The following is a 24,595-nucleotide window of genomic DNA, read 5'->3' on the forward strand; positions in this document are numbered from 1 at the left end:
TTACTATTGTCTTCTGACAACGACAGCAACAGATATGATTAGTCTCTGTTGTTTTTATTGTGAGAGGACATATTTCTGTTTGCTATTGAGAATGGACATCCATAGTGTCTTGTATGTCACAAAGTACTCAACTCTGTTAATAGCTCCATTGCATTATGAGCAGGTAGATGGCAGTCAGGCTTAAAAGCAACATACCATAAGACTTGTTCCAAAAAGTCTTGCTGTAGAGGTCCTTGGAAATATGCTGCAATAGTTCACACACTTCAACATGTTTCACCTTTGCAGGTGCACAAAGGTGAAAACAATGTAAACAGCAGTTTAAGGAAGCTATAAAGCTCTTTTCTGAACAATGTGAGGACAAAGAGCACCCTCAGCATTACAGCTGCAATCATTTAGCCTAATACATGCAGTCATGCCCTAGAGAAAATGCCATATTTAAGCTCAATAACCATATTACGTACTTACAACATTTTACTTTGTTAGGTTCTGCTTTATACTTCTTATTTCTCTAATATAGCATCACACTCCGAATATGCGAGTGATGAATATGTTCTATGCTGTGCAGAACATGGAGCATTCAGCAGATCACAGAGGAATCCCTAACAGAACAGCCAGCTCTACACTCTGATGACACAGGCAACAAGCAGGCAAATGCTTCATGTGCAACACAATTACCACAGTGGACCCAATATTTCTTAAATTCTTAAAAGACCACAAATGGCAACTATCATTGCAACTGAATCAACTGGCATGGAAAGAAGAATGCCAACAGCAGCTGACAGAACAGCTCATTAAGTAACAGCAACCGGCAGTGTCTAATTCAATGGTTTCATAGTGCTTGCCAAGTTGCCATGCCCTCCCCCATCCCATCATTAGATTCAAAAATTAAGACGTAAATAGATTCAGTTGCTTCTCTGAACAACAGGTGAGCATATCATTTGGGAGCTCCATCATTGTCTCCAAAAAGGTAACCAGAAGATATCTGTAAAGGAACTTTTCTACTTTCAGTTAAAGAAAAAGAACTGGACAACATTAATCTAATTTCAACTTCTATTCCCTTCAAGGACGCAAATGATTTATGTCAAAACATACCACATTATTTGCACCAGCGTTAGGTGTGCATCACAGTTCTAAGCCCAAACTTCACTTAAACCAATCGCTACCTTTAAATTTTACAAAGCCTGACCCACACCATTTGCAACAAGATACAGACCTAACCTTAAATTACTAAATCCTCGTAAAATTTATGATTGCAGCTGGGTGTAAAACAAAACAGTTTGTACTTAATTTGGTGTGTAATATGCCACTGGAGATCTAATAATTTTATTTAACTAATGCATAACCTATAAATTACGACTTTCTATGTATATACAATTTAGTAACAATTTAATGCTTTCCCCCCTTTAGTGTTCTAGGGTTAAGAAAGAATTAGACTGATTACAAGACATGGAGGTAGTCCATCCAGTCACAGACAGCAACTAGGCAACACAAATTATTGTGGATAAGAGAGCTAACAATCTTAATGTTTTCTTTGTGGATTTTAAAAGCATTGTTTACCCACATGCTACAACAGATACATTCCCCAGTCCTCACTCTGATTAGATACTTTCAAAAATAGCAAATTTCTTTCTCAAAAATTGTTTCTTCAAATGTGTATCTGTAAATCCCACTAGACTAGGCCTCCCAATGCATCAACATTCTAAAAGCACTTTTTGGCTTATATTTATATGACAGTTTGCTTTACAGATATCAAGTGCTCTCCCACACTTGAGATATCTCTGAACAGATCCAGGTGTGCTAACAATACTGATATCATCACAATTTTAGATCAATAGGGACGTCTGAATAACTTGTGAACAATTTCTACACATTAAACATCACAGGCCTTAAATGAAATTTCAATAAATATAGTTTTGGCCCTGGAACAAATAGAATACCTAGGACATATACTTAACTTAAACAGAATATTGCTATCCCATCAAATTTGCAAGCTGTAGACACGATTCCTACACCCAATAACCAAAGTTTTAGGCTTTTCTCGGCAAGATCAAATCTCATGCCAAATTTACACTAAACACAGACCAGGTAATGTACCCTTTTAATAGTCTTAGTATGTATGGGACACCTTTGAACCTATGTTCACAATGTGAGGCAGCATTCTTAACACTATGAAACTAGTTTAAATCTGGTCTAAACTTAGGAACTACTTCGCTGAACAATCAGCTAGCCCTAGTGTCATACGCCTTACAGTACTAACTAGACACCATTTCAATCCACAAGAATTCAGCTGGAAGTTATCAACCTAAGCATGTGTGTGAAATACAATGAATCAAGAGTCAATGACACTACTCACAAAGTGAACATGGGGTATCAAGGTGGTGTTCACCGAGTATAAAAATTCTATCTCAATCTCGAAGGGCTAAAATTCCAGCCAAATATATTCACAAACAGCAAGCAGATATTTCTGGGCTCTACAACAGCATCTCAGAGCAAACAGCACAGGACCTACAGTGCTGATCGCTTTTCCTTATTGTATATAGCTGTCAGAGTTATTACGAGTCAGCATCAAAATACACCAACACGAACATACACTGCCGGTTATCAATTGGTAATTATCACAACTTACACGAGCACAATACAAACTGTTCCCAAGTACAGGAGAATCTATAGACCACTTCCTAGTAAAGGCACAAACTGTTTTAACATTCATGGAACATGACACTACACTCAAACGAGTAACAACACACATCTAAAATGGTTGGCTGGAAGATTACCAACCCACTATTACACGCTTTCCTTAAAAAAATAAATGCACTATCAGCAATAAAAGGTAACCTGGCCTAGCACCAATCAGAGACCAGTCCTTCTGACCTAAGGTTTTGCCACTCTTGCATGAACTGCAATGGGAAATATGACACAAAAAAATGTAGCTCAGCCATGTTTGATGGCACAGTTTGTCTAATTACATAGAAAAATTGGTACAAACTTCTCTAGCTTATGAGGGGGCAACCAAAAATTTCCAGAATTTATTTATAAAAACCAGGTACTTTTAGTGAAATACAACTTTAATTTGCTTTAAAGTACTCTCCGTTAGCACTAATGTACTTGTCAAAACATTCATTCCAGTGTTGGAAGCACCTTTTAAATTTGTCATCTCTGATACCTTGTATCTCTACTGTGACACTGAGTTTTGCATCATTGTCATTGGCAAAATGCATCCTTTCAAGCCCCTTTTCATCCTAGGGAACAGAAAGAAGTATGAGGAATGGTTGGTTGGTTGGTCGGTTTAAAGGCGGGAGGAGGGACCAAACTATGAGGCCATCCGTCCCTCGTTCCTAATAAAACAATGCCACAAGTGTGAGAACAAAACGGACAAAACAGATAAGACAAAACAGGAAGAAGGGAAAAGCCAGAAGAATGAAGGAAAGTCAACAAACACTAAAAGGAACAAAAGAGGACAAGAAAAAACAGAGAGACGCTAGAAACAGAAGAGAGTAAAACATGAAAGCAGATTACAGTGCCCGGCCAACCACGAGAATAAAAAGGGAAAGCCAGCCACTCTGCAACACATTAAAAACCTCCACCCTAAAAGCACTAGGGTGGAGGAAACAGAGGGACAAAGGACATGTGCTAAAACCTATATACGAGGTGCATTCAAGTTCTAAGGCCTCCGATTTTTTTTCTAATTAACTACTCACCCGAAATCGATGAAACTGGTGTTACTTCTCGATGTAATCGCCCTGCAGACGTACACATTTTTCACAACACTGACGCCATGATTCCATGGCAGCGACGAAGGCTTCTTTAGGAGTCTGTTTTAACCACTGGAAAATCGTTGAGGCAATAGCAGCGCGGCTGGTGAATGTGCGGCCACGGAGAGTGTCTTTCATTGTTGGAAAAAGCCAAAAGTCACTAGGAGCCAGGTCAGGTGAGTAGGGAGCATGAGGAATCACTTCAAAGTTGTTATCACGAAGAAACTGTTGCGTAACGTTAGCTCGATGTGCGGGTGCGTTGTCTTGGTGAAACAGCACACGCGCAGCCCTTCCCGGACGTTTTTGTTGCAGTGCAGGAAGGAATTTGTTCTTCAAAACATTTTCGTAGGATGCACTTGTTACCGTAGTGTCCTTTGGAACGCAATGGGTAAGGATTACGCCCTCGCTGTCCCAGAACATGGACACCATCATTTTTTCAGCACTGGCGGTTACCCGAAATTTTTTTGGTGGCGCTGAATCTGTGTGCTTCCATTGAGCTGACTGGTGCTTTGTTTCTGGATTGAAAAATGGCATCCACGTCTCATCCATTGTCACAACCGACGAAAAGAAAGTCCCATTCATGCTGTCATTGCGCGTCAACATTGCTTGGCAACATGCCACACGGGCAGCCATGTGGTCGTCCGTCAGCATTCGTGGCACCCACCTGCAGGATTGTGTGCACAGAACCCACAGAAATGCCAACTCTGGAGGCGATCTGTTCAATAGTCATTCGGCGATCCCCCAAAACAATTCTCTCCACTTTCTCGATCATGTTGTCAGACCAGCTTGTGCGAGCCCGAGGTTGTTTCGGTTTGTTGTCACACGATGTTCTGCCTTCATTAAACTGTCGCACCCACGAACGCACTTTCGACACATCCATAACTCCATCACCACATGTCTCCTTCAACTGTCGATGAATTTCAATTGGTTTCACACCACGCAAATTCAGAAAACGAATGATTGCACGCTGTTCAAGTAAAGAAAACGTCGCCATTTTAAGTATTTAAAACAGTTCTCATTCTCGCCGCTGGCGGTAAAATTCCATCTGCTGTACGGTGCTGCCATCTCTGGGACGTATTGACAATGAATGCGGCCTCATTTTAAAACAATGCACATGTTTCTATCTCTTTCCAGTCCGGAGAAAAAAAATCGGAGGCTTTAGAACTTGAATGCACCTCGTAGAAGCATTAAACCCACTCTCACAGATAAAACGTAAAACTAAAGCTGCTGTGGAGGCATTGTCGCCCAACACCGAAGGCAGGGTGCTGCGAAAGTTAAAAGTCTGCTGCAGAGCGACTAAAAGTGGGCAGTCAAGCAAGAGGTGGACGGCTGTCATTTGGGAGCCACAGTGACACTGAGGTGGGTCCTCGCGATGGAGTAGGTAACCATGCATTAGCCACGTATGGCCAATTCGGAGCCGGCAGAGGACAACTGATTCCCTGTGAGAGGTCTGCATGGAAGATTTCCACACATTCATAGTCTCCTTAATGACACACAGTTTGTTGTGCGTGCTGTTATGTCATTCCATCTTCCAAAGTCGGAAAACCCTGTGGTGCAAGACAGAACGCAGGTCAGCTTAGGAGATACCTATCTCCAGAAGCGGTTTTTGCGTCGCCTGTTTGGCCAGCCTGTCGGCAAGTTCATTGCTGGGGACTGCGACGTGTCCTGGGGTCCACACAAACACCACGGAACGGCGGGACTGTTCCAGGGTATAGATGGACTCCTGAATGGACACTACCAGAGGGTGGCGGGGGTAGCACTGGTCGGTAGCTTGTAGGCTGCTCAATGAGTCAGTACACAGGAGAAATGACTCGCCACGGCATGAGCGGGTGTACTCAAGAGCACGAGATACGGCCGCCAGCTCTGCAGTGAAAACACTGCAGCCAAATGGCAAGGAGTGCTGCTCAATATGTCCTCCATGAATATATGCGAAGCCCACGTGACCATCAGCCATTGAACCATCGGTGTAAACTGCTTCAGAGCCCTGGAACACGTCAAGAATCAAGAGGAAGTGACAGCGGACAGCGGCGGGGTTATCAGAGTCCTTAGGGCCATGCAAAATGTCCAGACAAAGTTGCGGCCGAGGCATACACCATGGAGTAGGACTCCAGTTCGTAGAGAAAGGACTGCACACGAATCGCAATCATTAGCCCCCATCTGGGCCGCCAATGCAGATGGACTGCAGCGGGTGGGAAAAGGGGGAAGTAATTCGGATGCTCAGGGGAACTACGAATGCGTGCTGCGTAACTGGTGAGCAGTTGCGCACGTCTGATCTGCAGTGGAGGGACACCAGCCTCCACCAGTACGCTGGTCACCGGACACATCCTAAAAGCTCCTGTCACTAATCGAACCCCTCAGTGGTGCACATGGTTGAGTAAATACAATGCTGAAGGCGCTGCCGAACCATAAACCACACTCCCATAGTAAATTTGGGATTGAACAAGTGCTCTGTAGAGCTACAGCAGCATACAGCGATCTGCACCCCAATTGGTGTTGCTCAGGCAACGGAGGGCATTGAGGTGCTGCCAGCACTTCTGCTTAAGCTGATGAAGATGAGGGAGCCAAGTCAATTGAGCGTCGAAAACCAGTCCTAGGAATTGATATGTCTACACTACAATGAGTGCATCATCATTAAGGTAAAGTGCGGGTTCCGGATGAACAGTACGATGGCAACAGAAGTGCATGACACACGACTTTGTGGCTGAAAACTGGAAACCGTGGGCTAGAGCCCATGACTGCGCCTTGTGGGTGGCTCCCTGGAGGCGCTGCTCAGCAACTACAGCACTGGAGCAGCAGTACAAAATGCAGAAGTTGTCTGCATACAGAGAAGGTGAGATGGAGGGCCCAACAGCTGCTGCTAGACCATTAATGGCCACTAAAAATAGACACTCAATACAGCGCCCTGTGGGACTCCATTCTCCTGCATATGGATGGAACTATGGGAATCACCAACTTGGACACGAGAAGTACAGATCGAAAGGAAGTTTTGGATAAAAATTGGGAGTTGTTCCCGGAGACCCCACTCATACAATGGGGCAAGGATATGACGTCGCCAAGTCATGTAGTATGCCTACGTACATAAAAAAAGACGGCAATCACGAGTTGCCATCTGGAAAAGGCTGTTCGAATGACAGCCTCAATAGACACAAGATCGGTGGCGGAAGCTGCCCTGACATGGAGCCAGCAAGCCATGTGACTCCAGGACCCAACCCAACTGCCAACATACCATACGTTCCAGCAGCTTACAAAGAACGTTGGTGAGGCTGATGGGCCAATAGCTATCCACATCAAGCTGGTTTTTACCGAGTTTGAGCACCGGAGCGATGGTGCTCTCCCACCATTCCGATGGAAAGACACCATCTCACCAGAGCCGGTTGAAGCCGATGAGAAAATGTCGCTTGTAGTCAGATGAGAGATGTTTAATCATCTGGCTGTGGATGCGATCAGGCCCAGGAGCTGTGTCGGGGCATTGTGCAAGGGCACTGACGAGCTCCCACTCTGTAAATGGGGTGTTACAGGATTCACTGCAGCGTGTAGTGAATGAGAGGATGTTCCCTTCCAGCTGCCGTTTGAGTGTGTGAAAGGCTGGGGGGTGATTCTCCGATACAGAGGCTCTAGCAAGGTGCTCACTAAAGTGCTCGGCAATTGCGTTCGCGTCGGTACGTAACTCGCCATTTATGGTAACACCGGGGACAGCTGTTGGGGCCTGGTACCTGAAAAGACATTTGATCTTTGCCCGGACTTGGGAAGGTGACGTGTAGCACCCAATGGTGGAGACGTATCTCTCCCAACACTCCTTCCTCCGTTGTTTGATAAGGTAGCGAACACGGGCATGGAGCCGTTTACAGGCTACGAGGTGCTCCAGGGAAGGGTGCCGCTTATGCCGCTGTAGAGCTCGCCGATGCACCTTAATTGCTTCAGCGACTTCCGGCGACCACCAAGGGACTGCCTTACATCTCGGGCAACCTAAAGAGCGAGGAATCGCGTTTCCTGCCACAGAAACACTTGTTCTAGTCACCTGCTCAACCATCACATCGATGTTACCGTGTGGGGGAGATTCAGAGGTGACAGCAGAGGTGAAAGTGCCCCAGTCCACCTTGTTCAAAGCCCATCTGGGCAGGCGACAGTGTGCCTGATGCTGGGGCAGTGACAGGAAGATGGGGAAGTGGTCACTACCATACAGGTCGTCATGTGCTCTCCAGTGGATAGATGGGAGAAGTCCTGGGCTGCAAATTGATAAATCAATGGCCGAGTAACTACCATGAGCCACACTGAAATGTGTGGCAGCCCCAGTATTTAAGAGGCAGAGGTCAAACTGCGACAGTAAAGTTTCAACATCTCTGCTTTGCCCAGTAAGCATGGTACCACTCCACAAGGGGTTATGGGCATTAAAATCTCCCAGAAGTAGGAAAGGTTTAGGGAGCTGATCAATCTTTGCAGCTAATACATTAAGGGGCACTGCACCATCTGGAGGAAGATACACATTGCAGACAGTTATTTCCTGCGTCACCCTTATTCTGACAGCCACAGCTTCAAGAGGGATTTGAAGGGCCACATGTTCACTACAGACCGAGTTTAGGAGATACACGCAAATTCCACCTGACACACTATTATAGTCGCTACGGTTCCTGTAATATCCCTTATAGCCACAGAGGGCAGGGGTCCGCATTGCTGGGAACCAGGTTTCCTGGAGGGCAATGCAGATAGCAGGTGTAAAGCTTAACAATTGCTGTAGCTCAGCCAGGCAGTGGAAAAAACCACCGCAATTCCACTGGAGGATGACACCTTGAGACTGGGAATACATGGAACATTCAATGAGGCAGTTTATGCGTCAGAGTCACCTGTTGCCACCGATTTATTGCCTGAGCAGTCTATATCCATTGTGTATGAGGGTTTGGCGAGATCTATGTCCTCAGCGGACGCCAAAATCTCCACCCCATCCTCAGTCACAGAGCTTGTAGGTAGCTGTGGTGTGGGTGCCACCGCAATTTCCTTGTTCTTACGAGTTTTCTTTTTGGATTTCTCTCGCTGCTCCTGGGGTTTCTCTGGCTAGGAGGACTTCACTGGCTCAGTCTCGGGGACTGAGCGTGAAGCCCTACAACCAGCTACTTTTGGGCTCTTCAGCCACTGGCGGGTGTCGTCATTCCCACTAGAAGAAACCTTGGGTGACCCAAGGGACCCCTTCCTAGTGAGAGAAGCCGAAGACGACTTACGCTTCTCCAGCTTAGAAGTGGGGATGGACATCCTCGATGGTTTGTGTGGACGGGGCGGGGGGCGGGGCGGGGGGGGGGGGGGGGGGGTTGCTCCCAAAGTAGGTGGTGCAGGAGCAGCAGGGAGGGGGAAATGCCCCTACCATCACCATCAAGGGGGGAGGTGTAGTCATCCGGCTCTGAGAGGTGACCTGGGTTGGCGGAGCTGATGGTGCCAGAACTGTTGTACTGGCGGCGTAAGACAATGTCATACGCACAGGATGCAAGGATGCAGGTGTTCAAATTTTCTCGTAGCCTCAGTGTAGGTCAGTCAGCCCAGGGTCTTGTACTCCATGATTTTCCTTTCTTTCTGGAGAATCCTGCAGTCAGGCAAGCAAGGTGAATGGTGCTCTCCGCAGCTGACACAGATGGGAGGCGGGGCACATGGAGTATTGGGGTGTGATTGGCGTCCGCTTTCTCAGCATGTGTTGCTGGAAGTATAGTGGAAAGACATATGGCCAAATTTCCAGCATTAAAAGCACCGCATTGGGGGAAGTATATAGGGCTTCACATCACACCGGTAGACCATCACCTTGACCTTCTCGGGCAATGTATCACCCTCAAAGGCCAAGATGAAGGCACTGGTGGCAACCGGATTATCCTTTGGACCGCAGTGGAAACGCAGCACGAAATGTACACCTCACTGCTCTAAATTGGCGCGGAGCTCATCGTCGGCCTGCAAAAGAAGGTTCCTGTGAAATATTGAAATATAATACCCTGGACCATATTTAAGCTCTTATGGGGTGTGATGGTTACAGAAACATCCTCCATCTTGTCACAAGCGAGTAACTCTCGTGACTGGGCAGAGGATGCGGTTTTGATCAAGACTGACCCAGATCTCAGTTTGGATAAGCCCTCTACCTCCCTGAACTTGTCTTCTAAATGCTCAACAAAAAAACTGAGGCTTCATCATCATGAAATATTCACCATCAGCTCTCGAACATACAGGGTACCAGGGTGAATAAGATCCACTGCCATCCTTAGCCTGACGTTCCTCCCATGGGGTGGCCAGGGAGGTGAACGATTTGGGGTCGCACTTCTGTGCGTTGAATTGAGCTTGTGATTGCTTAGAGACTGCTGGTGTTTCACCACCAGCAAGAAATGATGGACTACAGTTCATCGCGTGTCATCTGCCCTGATGCCACCCACTCTGACCAGGGGCCCTCTCCACAGGCGCCACCCAGCCGCAGCAAAGGCCACCTGGCAGGATGGCCATTGCCAGGAGTCCCGGTGCCCCAGGGGATGGGCATCAACCCCTTGGCATACGTGATGAGTTAACGGCGCAGGCATCAGCAGAGCGATCCCTGTGTCGTCAGGGGGCTACACCAACAGGGTACATTGCGGCCCCACCACAACAGACTGGCTACCGTGCTGGATATCCGGTGCAAAGAAGTCCACGGTCATCGCCGACGCAGAAAGCGACACTGCATAGCGCATGGTGGAAAATGCACCCAGGAAGGTGTGCTCGCCCAAGAGATGGAGAATGGGTGGAACTGCAATGTGATGATGAGAAAGTGCGCTAAAGATCTCAATGCACGATGGACATGATGCACCAGGTAAGGCACCCTTCCCCAAATGGCTCGCTCTTCGGGAAAATTTTGAAGAATGGAGGTCAAACCCAACAGGGGACCATCACATAAAGGCCGAAACGTGTGAAACTCCTTGTAGTCACCTCGTACGACAGGCAGGAATATCTCGGGCCTGTTCTAACCCCCGGACACACAGGGTGAAGTCCAAGGGAGTAGTATCTGGCGAATACAGAGTGCGGCTGAAGGCCATTGTCTTCGTTGAGGCTAGAAACTGGCCAACACCAAGAATTGTGTGCACAAAAGCATTGCCATGATGCAAGAGCCACTCATCGATATTCAACAAAGGCAGACTTTTCCTTGCCAAACATCTGCACAGCCTTTTCATAACCTTCAAATAGAATTGTTAGTTTCCTGTTGAGATACAAATTCCCAGTATACAAACCCTTTTGTGTAAAACACAGATCAGTATAGATTTCACCTGCTGAGCTTTTCCTGGATGATGTGAGCCAGCTGGCTTCTATTCACTAGACTGTGTTTTTTATCTTCTGGATTGTGTGCATAGCACCAGAACTCTTTTGTTTGTGATGATTTTTGTTGAAAAAATTAGAATTGTCTTTGAATGCATCCTTCATATCACAGCAATATTACTTTGATCCCTGTGACAAGTTTGGAAACACACTTAGCTGCCATTCTTCACATTTCCAAATCAACATTCAAAATGTGCCAAACGGTGCTCCAGGAACACCCACATAAGTCTTTGAGTTTGTTGTTTGCCTTATGTCAATTTCTAATGATGAGATTAACAATTTTGCCAATGTTTTTCTCAGTTCAAAAAGTTTTAAGGACAACTGCATTGGCATAAGGGCATGCTCTTTGTACACTGTTTGCATCATTTGCCATTTCAGTCTTTTTTTTAAGAGAGAGAGAGAGAGAGAGAGAGAGAGAGAGAGAGAGAGAGAGAGAGAGAGAGAGAGAGAGAGAGAGAGAGTGTGTTTTCACAGCTGCCAGCTGCATGCATAGACAGTCAGCCATTTCTTCGTGTCATGAGTGCACTACAGGCACACACAATTAACTGAACTGCCACAGATATCACACTCGTCGTAGTGGGGAAACTTGGTACTGCAAGTACAAAATATGCAGCATTACAATTCCAATTACTTTTGGGTCCCTGTCACATGCAGAAATCATGTGGAACCACATTCAGTGTTTACCTGTAGACTTTGCCCACAGGAACGTGGCAATGTCTTCACATTCATTATGCAGTTGTCAACGTGAATTCTAATGTAACTATGGCAACCACAATAAAATCCTTGTCCAACATTTTGCTGTAGGATTACCGCATACTATTGTCTCCAATGATGGTCACCAATACACATCCCATCATTTCATGATATTCTACCAACAAAACAGAATAGCTCCCCTCATGTCAGCACCATTCAATCTACTAACTGATAGCGAGGCAAAGTGCTTTGCTGAAACTTTGCAATTTGAAACTTAAAAGTTATGCCAGAAGCACTATTTTCTGAGTTGTCTCACATTCTTTCTGAACACTTACCAGAGCACACTAACCAATGGGAAATAGCTCAGAAAAGTTTTCACAGTCGATAGCCTCAGAAGCTGCTGTCACTATTGACTCTACAAGCACCACTTTAGCTCCTCAACTGCACAGTAATATGGGCTCGTAACTTTGAGAGTCGGCCCAGGCGGACAGCAAAAATAACAGAGGCAACTATTTGAGGGCACCATAGATAGTAACTTCCATTGCTACTGTAACCAATTGTGTCCCACATGGCTGCGCCAACCACCACCACCACCACCACCACCACCAGCAGCAGCAGCAGCAGCAGCACAGCAAAGCACCATCAATGTGCACCCACACAAATACTGCCATTGTTCCTCATGACATCACCCATAGGCATTCTGCATATCAGTTACCTAACATCCAATACTGTCACCTCACAAGACACTCAAGGCCTCCATATCAAGCTCACGTCGCAGCAGCTGAGACCTTCAGGTAGGTTGCCCATTTACACTAAAGGCAACAGAGATATCACTGGATGCAAAATGTCTTTAATAACAGGTCACCTACATGGGCATCATTCTGAAAGTAAAGCACCACAGGCACTGCCAGAGATCCACAAACTGTTCCAGCTGGGTGGTTGGTAGCTCCTACACACTTCCTCCTCAGTCTTACTACAAGATAGACCATACACGCTAATTTCAGGACAGAGAAGTGCTATATGACTGGACGACAATAGCAGTGACGGAACAGAAAATGGAAATCACCCAATTGACAATGTTCTCTGTAGGTAAACATCACTACCAGTAGTGCCAGCTAAAATGGGTGTAATGGGTTATCAGTTCAATACTACACTCACTGTCCTCTGGGCTAGATCTAGTTAAAACAAATTACATTTCACCTACACTTTGTTAGTGTACAAATTGCATTTGCTGTAATTGTGTGTAATTCATTAAGGTGCATTATACATTTACAGAAATAACGTGATTTGTAGCAAATACTATTAAATGGTTGATTTTTAGCTTTCCAAACGTTTAAACTAAATTGTTTCTTATAAGTTAGTTCTGGTCCTCAGAAAAATTTTCAATTACTAATCATTTGCATTTGTAGATGACTAACATGTTTAGTTTACTCCAGAATACGAGTATGCTCCATTATGGTATTTACTAAGCCATAAATAGTCCCACATGCAGCTCTATACATTTATGAACAATATCCATCTTTGATTGGAGGTGGAGAGACAGGTAGCACAGGCTATTGGCGTGAACTGGGTGCCTTTTTAAGTTTAAAAGGCCTTTAATCTCAAAGGGTCTGTGTCAAACACAGGATGACAGTAGACCTAGGAACCACAGGCACTATAGTTGTAAACTGTCATAGCTGTTTTGGAAAAGAACCAGAGCTCCAAGCACTCTCTGAAAGCACTGAAGCTCAAGCCACTGTAGGTGCTGAAAGTTAGGTAAAGCCAGAGACAAGTTCAGTCAAGAGTTTTATAAAGGACCAAATGGTGTTCAGGAAGAATAGAGTCAATACAGTTGGTGAGTCTGCATTTGGTGGTGTTAGAAGTTTGTACTGAAATTGAAGTAGATAGTTCCTGTGAGTTAGTATGGGTGGAGGTTATACTTGACAATCAAAATAAATTATTAATTGGTTCGTTTTACTGATTCCTGGCTCTGATGATATAGTTGCTGAAAGGTTAAAGAAAACTTCGAATCTCATTTTAGATTTGTAATCCACTGATACAATTAAAGCGCGTGGCGACTTCTATCTACCCACAATATGTTGGCGACAATATATGTTTAAAGTCAGTGGCAAGCATAAAACATTGTCCGAAATCATATCACATGCTTTCTCCAAAAATTTTTTCGAACAGACAGTTTATAACCCCACTCACGTAAATGCTCGTGATAACATACTTGATCTTGCGCAACAAATAATCCTTGGCAAATAGGGAGCACCATGTTGGATGTGGGAGCACCATCTTTGATACAGGGATTAGTGGGCACTAGATGGGTTGTAGCAAAACTGAATACTGTTAACATCCGAACCCACCAAAAATGACTGAAAAATATATGTTCTTTATTTGAAAACAGCAGATAAAAATTCACTTGATGCTTTCCTAAGTGACAGCTTCCATTCCTTTCTAACTATGTAAGCACAAACCAGAAGTGGCTTAGATTCAAAGAAATGGTATTGACAGCAATGGAGATATTCATACCAAATACACTGAAGAGCCAAAAAAACTGGTACGCCTGCCTAATCTCATGTAGGGCCCCAGCGAGCACACAGAAGTGCCACAACATGACATGGCATGGACTCTACTAATGTCTGAAGTAGTGCTGGAGGAAACTGACACCATGAATCCTGCAGAGCTGTCCCCAAATCGGTAAGAGTACGAGTGAGTGGAGATATCTTCTGAACAGCATGTTGTAAGGCATCCTAGATATGCTCAACAATGTTCTTGTCTGGGGAGTCTGGTGGCCAGAAGAAGTGTTTAAACTCAGAAGAGTGTTCCTGGAACCACTCTGTAGCAATTCTGTATGTGTGGGGTATCGTACTGTCCTGCCAGAATTGCCCAAGTCCCTTGGAATGCACAATGGACATGAATGGAAGCAGGTGATAAGACGGGATGCTTATGTCCATTTCATCTATCAGAGTCATATCTAGACTTATCAGGTGTCCCATATCACTCCAACTGCACATGCCCCACACCATTACAGATCTCCACCAGCTTGAACAGTCCCCTGCTCACATGCAGGATTCACAGATTCATGAGGTGGTCTCCATACCCACACACATCCATCCGCTCGATGCAATTTGAAAGGAGACTCGTCCGACAAGGCAACATATTTCCAGTCATCAACAGTCCAATGTCTGTGTCCACAGGCCCAGATGAGGCATAAAGCTTTGTGTCATGCAGTTATCAAGGGTACACAAGTGGGACTGCAGCTCTGAAAGCCCATATCGATTATGCTTCGCTGAATGGTTCATGCACCGACACTTGTCGATGGCCTAGTATTGAAAACTGCAGCAATTTGCTGAAGGGTTGCACTTCTGTTGCGTTGTACGGTTCTCTTCAGTCGTCATTGGTCCCGTTCTTGCAGGATCTTTTTCTGGCTGCAACACTGTCTGAGATTTGACGTTTTACCAGATTCCTGATATTCACGGTACACTCGTGAAATGGTCATACGGGAAAATCCCCACTTCATCATTACCTCGGAGATGCTGTTTCCCATTGGTTGAGTGCCGACTATAACATCACTCTCACTCATTTAAATCATGATAACCTGCCGTTGTAGCAACAGTACTGATGTAACAACCGCACAAAACACTTGTCTGATAGAGGCGTTGTCGACCGCAGCACCGTATTCTGCTTGTTTACATATATCTGTATTTGAATATGCACGGCTATACCAGTTTCTTTGGTGCTTCAGTGTAAATTAATGAGAGACAAAGCTTACACACCATGGTACACACACAACAGATTACAACACCATTCCAGAAGCAACGAAAAAATGCATGCCCAATTTAAATGAACACAAAATCCCTCAAGATGGTGAAGTTTTACAGACGCTTGGAACTTAGAGCAAACTTCAATGCACAATGTTTGTAATAGTTTCCACAACAAAACTCTGTGTCAAAATCTGGCAGAAAATCCAAAGATATTCTAGACGTATGTTAGATATACCAGTGGCAAGAGGCAAGTCAATACCTTCACCGCGTGATAGCAATAGTTACAAGCTGAAAGTGTGAATTACAAAGTGTTCACCTAGATATAGAAAGAGGAAACAAAGAGAGAAATTGGAGAATGTATTTAAACAGTACAATGTCCAGTTGGTATTCCAAGTGAAAACTGAGTCAGATATAGTTTAAGATGTGCTGTTCTAGCTTGTTTACATGCCCAGCAACAATTGGGCAGTCATGAACACAGGTGGGCAGGGTGGAGATCGGCTCTACCGTAAGTTCAATCTGTCTCGTGTTCAAGCCCATGATTACAGAACTTCTCTCACAACACACTTTTGACATCATTACATTTTTTTATGATAGTCTAATATTCTACATGCTGCCTTCTGATCCAGTTTTGTAGTTTTGATGTGACCATTGCTTTAGTGGTGGTTACGACAGGTTCTTGTACAATAAATGGAGTCCTGGTTAGTCTATCAGCATTTTCATAGCCACTGATTCCTGAATGAGAGAGAGACGACCCCCCCCCCCCCCCCCCCCAACAGATTTATCCTGTTGCTCTCCCCTAGTCTCAATAGAGCTTTATGGTATTCTGCAATGATCTTTGCTCACGTTGCAGGGGCTGATATGATATTTTAAACATGTTGGGCTGACTGAATAATTGTAGATTCTACGATCTTTGTAGTGCTTATGCAAATTCCCCTCCCTGCACACCACAATAGCAGATACTTCCATCTGGAATACTGTGGTCAGCTTCCCTGGAAAGACTGCATGCTCTAGTTCTAGGCTGCATCCCTTACAATCCGGACCCAACACCTTTGTCTGTTATTGCCCCATTGGTACGCTAGACTGACTTATGCATGATGTCGTGGTTCATTCTTCCACTGCCTCCTACTTGTAATAGTTAACGGAAAGATATATTGAAGCAGCTGGAAGTTAGTGCATAGTTAGCTGGCATTTTCCTGACCATTCCTATACTTATCAAATTCCCTATATTGGTGAGGGATTCAGAATATCCTAAAGGTATCCTGCAATTTTCAGTTTTTAGCCTGTATGTCTTTGCTACTGCCCCCATTTTAATGAACATGTCTAAGGCGTAGCTAGCTGGTCTCAATCCCAGCAGTGGGTGTGCTGCTAATTCAGCCTGTTATAGCTAAGCAGGCCAGTCTCTGCACCTTGCCACCCACCTTCTGTGTTACTTTATTCCATCACACTGTAGCCCCATAAATTATCACATGTATCATAGCAGTGATGTATATCCAGTACATACTCTTGGGGTTTAAGACCCCAGTTTTATCCACAGGCTCTTGAAGCACTCATAGGAGTACCTTTTGTCTTGGAACATATGTTTTTCATGTGAGAGGTCCACGAGATTTTTGCATCCAGGGTTACCCCTAGATACTTCAATACCCCCTATACTTGTAGACTCATTGGGAAGTTAAAGATTCCAGTACATGTGCTGGATATGTTTCTTTTTAAATGGTACTGCATCAGTTTTATTAGGGCTGACCTGTAGATCCTGTTTCCTGCAACCTGTTTAGCACAATGTTCAATATACAATGTGCAATAATTCTAACAGTACTAACAAATTTGCCAAGTATTTCTATAACTGAATCGTCTGCCTAGCCTTGGCAAAAGTAGCCTCTAGAATTTAGCCGTTCATCGAGTTCATTCACCACTAGGTTCCACAACTCTAACCACGAATTCAAATGTCATACTGCTAAAAGCCCCCCTCAATATTCAGGACAATACAGAGAGCAATTTCCTGAAAGTGTAATGCTTTTTCCACTTTACCAACAATGTGGTTTCACATGATTGGCCTGGCTGACAAGCGTTTTGGTTCACATGCAGAGGAACCTTAGTTAGTCTCCTTTCCCTTATGTGCACATTAACCAGTTTTCTACTGTCTGTAAAAGAAAGGAGGGCTGACTGGTTAATCTCATATCCTTGGCCTTGCTATGATCAGTTCTCCCTGGCTTCAGAGTTAAAAACAAACAACACTCATTGTCCTCAAAGTATTAGGAATGATTCCTGCAACTAGGCTAACACTGAACATCCTACTGTTTGTTTTGATTTAGGGCATAAAAACAACTAGGGTCATACGCACCCATGTCAGAACCATAGAACACTAAGGAAAAAAGGAGTTAAAAACAACTATACATTAAGCCCAGTCAATGGAAGGAAAGACAACTAAAAACAGGGACTCAAAGAAAGGTTCATAAAATATGCCATAGAGAAATGGAGGTGCTGAACTAAAAATTAGATTTCCTTCGCCATACTGCTACAACAGAAAAAAAGTAAAATGTGGTCAACAACCCATGCGTTGTTTGCTAAAACTGCCGATAACTCCGATGATAAACATAAATGAGAGCGTAAGTGGTTAAAGAAAGAGCATTCTGTCAGGAACTGTCAGATGTTATGAGGGCAATGAGCACACAGTGGTGGGGGAGCACCACTTAACAAATGGCGATGGCTAAAAGGACTGACAAATACGCAACCTCTTCACAGCGAGAGAGCTGGGAGGAGGTCGTCCAAGCCGATGGGAGAGGCTTAATTCACCGGAGCTTGTCCCCATGAAAGGAGGACCAGTGGTGATGGCAAAGTGACACCACCTGCTCACAGACGGCAGCACAGAGATCATCGAAGGACTGAAAGAACTAGTGGGCCAAGGTACAAGCACTGCAGCCTTGGCAACAGCGTCAGCGGCCTCATTTCCTGTCAGACTGGCATGACCAGGAACCCACATAAACATCACAGTGGCTCCATCAAGAGTGTGCAAGTGACTGCTTTCCTGGACCCACTGCACTAAGGGATGGACAATGTACAGCTTACTGAGGCTCTGAAGGCCACAGAGTCGGAGCAGATGTTGCAATTGAAAAGCCTGTGTCACTGGATGTACTGCATGGCCTGATACACAAGATGAGGAGCTTTGCTGTAAATACTGAGAAGTGTTCCAGAAGCCAATACAGTAAATTGTTGGTGCCAATGACGAAGGCATACCAGACACCACGCAGAGCTATTAGTGTACACAAAGGTACCATCACAAAGTTCCGTGCGAAGGTCGTGAAACTTACAGCAATAGAGAGAGGCTGGAGTAGTGCCTTTAGGAAGCAAATGAAGGCTAAGGTGAACACGGGCCGCCGCATGAAGCCAACGTGATGAAGGGTTCACACACATCAGGAAAGTGGCTGTTAGCATGAAAATAAGCTGCCGGAGCAAGAGCCGAAAGCAAAATCCAGGTGCTCCTGTGTTAAGGCAGATGACATTAAGTTCATTGAGAAGGTCACCCAAGAGGGCATCCCTCTGACAGGTTCTGGGAGAACCCCAGGGGATGATGTGCATTAGAGTCACCAAGCAGCAGCAAGGAGTGTGGGAGTTTCCCAATAAGCTGGAGGAAGTCTGCACTGGTGACACAGAATGACGGTGGGATGCGAACGGTACTGCAACAGCATGAAGCCAGGTAGTCAGGGAGATAGGTTGACTGTGATCATCATCCCGGATAAGCAGCACGAGACAGAACACTGTCCTCGGGAGGGGGTGGGTGGGGGTGGGGGGGGGGGGGGGGGAGGTAAAAGCAGACCAGGAAGAAATGTGAGAGCTCAAAAAGGTTGTGTGGATGTAATTTTGTTTCCTGGCGGCAGAGAACAAGTGGATGCTGCGATTCTAAGAGCATCTGTAATTACTCTGTTGGTTTGAAGGCTGCGATCATTCCACTGGAGGAGAGTCATAATGAGGACAGGGAGGAGTGAAAAAATGAAGGGGTGTCACCTCAGCAGCAGCCGAGTGTCAGAGATCGAAGATTCACTGCTACTAGGCACAGAGGCTGGAGGAGCCCCTTGAGGTCCACAGAGGCATTGGCATTTCCTTCTGTCAGTCTGCAGAGTCCAGGGCAGAAAAATAGTTGGTGGTGCCCACGGGCGACACAGAGGTCGGCCGGGCGAGGGTATCACGTGGCAACATCGTTGAAGAGGATCTCCGAGTCTGAAGGAGAAGACTGTTTGCCTTTGTTTGATTTCTTGGAGCCTTTCCGGTTGGCAGAGAAAGACTCAGATGTTTGTTGGCTGGAGGGACATAAGAAGTCTTTGCAGAAGTATTCCTTCTGTCCTTTCCAGCCTGCCAGTTGTGTAGCAGGTGACTTCGTCCCATGAGGCGAAAGTTTGGTGGCTTGATGCACAGCTGGAGGAGGAGACAGGGATGCTACAATGACACTGGGCGATTTCACAAACATGGTGTTAAATTTGAGGTCGCACATCTGCATGGCCACGTCCTTCGTGAAGCGAGATGTAGCAAGAACAGTCCTGTAAGTACCAGATTGTAGAAAGCAGGGTTTCCGACTACCCAACGATTTGCAAGCGACTGGGTAAGGCACTTTTCCCTTCACCCATATCTCCTGGACAGCCTGCTCATTGAGTTACATGGGAAAATCTCGGCAGAACGCAGCATTGCAGTTGATACAATGGGGAGGGGGTGGGGGGAGGAGGAGGAGGAGGAGGAGGAGGAGGAGGAGGAGGAGGCAGACAGTTGGCCTTGTGAGCATCCCTACCAGAGGTTACACATTTTGCCGGCTGGCGACAGGACATTCAAGTGTGGTTCTAACAATGACACTGGTAGTATTTCATCGGGTTTGGAATGTATGGTCAGACTGTGATAACTTCATGGCCTGCTTTGATCTTTGACGGAAGCACCACTCAATCAAAAGTGAGAAAAAAGAATGCATGTGAGCACTAAGGATGCATCTACCTTTTTCATCACCCGATGGACTGCAACTGCACCCTGATCATAGAGGTATGTGTGGATTTCTGCCTTGGTCAGACTACTGAGCAGCCTAGTGTAAATAACACCATGGGAAGAATTCAGCATTCGATGGGCCACAATATGAACAGGATAGCCGTGGAGGAGCGAAGCTGCAAACAGTAGTTGTGCTTGAGAATCAGAAGTAGTCTCCAAAAGCAAAGTGCCATTTCGTAAAAGAGGATTTCACAGGGCCAGAAATTGCACCAACAGCTTTCTGAATAATAAATGGATTTACTGAACCAAAAGACTGAGCATCTTCAGTGAATGAAATCACAAGGAACTGTGGTGCAGCTGGTAGGGTGTTTGAACCGTTAGCCTCATTCCGTTTGCATCTGATAGGCACTGGCTGAAGATGATGATTGGCTCATTGCAAGAAAATTTCCCACAATTTCCAGCATCTCTTATTCTGATGGCACGCTCCTTCCAGCTGGTGGACTCCCCCCTCAGAAGGGGGTGCACCCACCTTAAGTGATTGTTCGCACCTCAGGTCACATCTCCTGAACACCTGACTGAGGGATCAATCGGCAATTTTGGACGGTAGCAGCTCAGGCAATCACCCTCTCTGGGCCTGGCCTGTACAAGGGCGCACATGTGAACCCTACCTATCAACCCAGGGCCAGGAATTGTGTGTTACACAATCACATGTCCGGAGTGCACAGGGAATAAGACGAGAGACACACACACACACACACACACACACACACACACACACACACACACACACACAGTGGAGAGGCTATTGTGGTATTGACTACCGAATATGCAGAACACATTTCCCAAAACATCCCAGACATGTTCTCCAAGGGACAGGAAAAAGACTAACAGGAGGATACACATACAGCACGAAAGGCAAGAGATGTTGCAAAAGCTGGGGCGCTGTGGTAGCCAAGTATGAACCCACCACAGGACTAAACATCCTACATAGGAGTCTAAACTCTCTCCTGTTTGTTGCAATACAGCTGGAAAAATTCCATCTGCTCCTGGCAACTTGAATGGTTGAAATGTTCCCATCACCCACCTTTTTCTTTTTTTTTTAAATCAACACATTCTCTGCCAGAGTCCCAGTTCTTCATCTGATTACCCGCAAATCAGTGGCTCTCAAGGGACAGAATCTTGGTCTATGTTGTTTGCCAGAGTCACTGACAAAGTTAGTCTTGACCGTGTCTTATTTTCTGTTCTAGTATACTCAACACCCTCCTTCCTTAGAGAAACTCCTGGATTAATTGGTATTTTGGTGATGATTTTGTCCAGCCTGACAAGTGAAGACGCTCATACTCCACTGACCAAATGCAGAAGACCAAGAGCAGCAATACTGGCCGTGCATGCACGCAGCAAACGTGCAATCAGGCTGTTGGCAGGGAGCCTGCACTATCTGCCCCTGCCCACAAGTCTACTTAGGGGCATGCACAGATGCCCTTGCACAACAGGGCAGTGTTGAAACAGTCATGTTTAAGATATGAGGTTAGGAACAGGAAAAGTAAATTAGAACACTTGGGAGTATGTAAAATACATCTAGTCACACAAGGTATACATAGGATAGACAGGAAGAACATTTTCAACAAGGTATAAAGAGCACGCAGAAACTTTCAGACTGGGCAATTACAGTGAATCTGTTGTAGCCAAACATACATACGAGATAGGCCACCCACTAACAAGCACTGAAGTGGGATTTAGAGGTGGCATACGTAACAAACAAAGGAAGGAAGCTTGATCTACTTTAAGAACTATAAAAATCAATTCACTAAGATACATTTGATGATGTACTTCATGCACAAATGGAAGAGTGGTAATGGTTTCTTTAACCTGTACATTTATCTTTTTCTAATTTAGCAGCAGTACGATACACGTGAGCAGTTTGCAGAGAGAACTTCTGGTGATGTTACTTCATGTCCCCTGTGATATATGTGGAATACTGTGGAACTGTTGGTGTCTCAGTGCAGTCAATTGGAACCATGTACTTGTTTACAGAAAAAGACAGTGTACAAGAAGACAGCTCGTGTGAGGTTAAGCAGATGTGACTGGCATTACCACTATAGAAAAGGGACCATTTTAACAAATGGTCAATTCTATGATGAAGCAAAACAAGGGCAACACGTGTTGCCAACTTTAAAGTAACCCTAGGACTTTTATGCCCTTCATATCTTTGTTTTACTTTGTTTCATGACTATTTTGTGCTTTTTTAAATGCATTTATGAAGGGTTGAACACAACCAGTCAGGCTGAACACAAACAGCACAAAGACGGTAGCTTGACTCCCAAAACACACAGCTATGGATAACATTCCTCATATTTGTGTGACATTACACTGTTTCACACTTAACATCACAATCCACAATACCATAAATCTGTCTTTCAGAGATAGCAAATCATTTTTGGCATGAGAGCATTTATCATTCATCAATGATGGTGGAGGCAATGATGTCACAACTTATGACAATGGCAGCTATGTTTTTTTCATAACACTACTACAATTACAAATAAAAATTATTCCTATCTGCCTACAAATGTAATTCAGAATTATGTTTCAGTTTACACTTAAAAAATCTTCTGCTAAACTGCTACATTTAAACTATTTAAACTCTGCTGGATACTGGAAACATTGCATACCTGTGAACCATCTAGATCTCACAGTATTGTGTGGAAAACCCAGTATGCACCTGTGAAAGTGGTCACTAAACAAGCTGCCTGTTCTGTTTGCCAGAACACTAACCTGCAGACTACTACAGATATTCCATCAGACAGACAATATCTACACATATAAGGTCCCATTAATCGCTGCCTATTGTTACCTACATTACAGTAGCCAGCTTTAACTCATTAAGAAGTTATTGCTGCTGTTCCTCAGTGGCATATTCATTTATTTCACATGTAATATTATGCTAAATACCTATATGTAGCTTGGTAGTACAGCGGCTAAATGACAGACCAAAAAACCAAAGATCCAGGGTTCAATACTACACCAGTTGTCAGTTCTGGGATTTTTTTCTGTCACTTATTAATTCTTTCACCTCTGACAATGATATGTGTATGAGCAAAACATGAAGCTGTACCATGGTTCAGAGACCATGTAAGTCCCCCTATAACATAGTGTGTACATCTGTTCAGAAGTGGTATGAAGGCAAGGGTATACCTTATATGTATAAAGTTCCTTATTGATGACTTTAGACATAAAATTTGTTATTTACAAATTAAAACTGTGGGACTTACCAAAAATGCAATCTAAATGCTACCAGCATTCAATAACGAAAGCTGCAAACTTACCATACAAGGCTGTCCATGCTTGATTGATTACATCAAGGCAAACTGTTCCAGACACTTCATCTATATTTGGATGATAAACTTTATTCATGAACCCAATTGAAGGTGACTTGAAAGGATAGTGTTCAGGTAAATGAACTCTTACTTTCCATATTCCACCTTCATAGGGTGCTGGGAAAAAAAGAGAGAGAGAAATTTTTTAAATCTTTGTAACTTGCAAAGCAACACATAATAGTTTTAAAATTACAAATCTGTGCATAACTTACATAGCCAACTAAAATAATCACACTACTGCTTTCATACAAACCTATAATACTGGAACAGCATGCACTACATAGCAATAGCACTAATACCAACTAATAATCGTGACAGAGATAGTGATAGTGATAATGATTGTAATAAAGGTTGTTTTTGGGTGTATGTCACTGACACTGAAATTAATGAATGGCCAAATACAAATAACGAAATCACTGGAATTTGGTGGAGGCATACTCCATGGTATCCATTGTTTGAGAACCCTACATGTTTGAGAGGAAGTAAATATCTCAATTCTCAAACAGTAATACACCCTGAGTACTAACATGTTATGTTTCCGTTATTAAGTGTGTATTCAGTAACTCTCAGATTTTGGAATAAACAGGATTAAAACAAGTTGATAAGTATTGTTACCAATGAAGGGAAAAAATGCTGTATTAGGTTTAAGAATACACAAGGAAATGAAGAAAGCAATGATAAGTTTCAACTGATTTCATGGACAGGTCATCAGAAAGATAAGAAAAGGAGGAAAAAACATTACTTATATGGGACCCCCTAA

At 44.4% G+C, this 24,595-nt stretch overlaps 1 protein-coding gene across 4 annotated transcripts in view; it reads right to left on the bottom strand.

Annotated features, from left to right (window-relative positions):
• LOC126469778 (ubiquitin-conjugating enzyme E2 H) overlaps window positions 1-24,595 on the bottom strand; it is a 145,378-nt gene that overhangs the window by 83,941 nt on the left and 36,842 nt on the right. For all 4 annotated transcript variants that reach the window (XR_007586073.1, XR_007586072.1, XM_050097015.1 and 1 more), the window contains exon 3: window positions 23,785-23,952. Coding sequence is in view for 2 of the 4 variants with exons in the window: in XM_050097015.1 (XP_049952972.1) it covers window positions 23,785-23,952 (168 nt within the window). In the remaining 2 variants the exon portion in view is untranslated. The remainder of the gene's footprint in view (window positions 1-23,784; window positions 23,953-24,595) is intronic.

The sequence above is a fragment of the Schistocerca serialis genome, chromosome 3 (genome assembly GCF_023864345.2).
Source record: "Schistocerca serialis cubense isolate TAMUIC-IGC-003099 chromosome 3, iqSchSeri2.2, whole genome shotgun sequence".
Lineage (NCBI taxonomy): Eukaryota > Metazoa > Arthropoda > Insecta > Orthoptera > Acrididae > Schistocerca > Schistocerca serialis.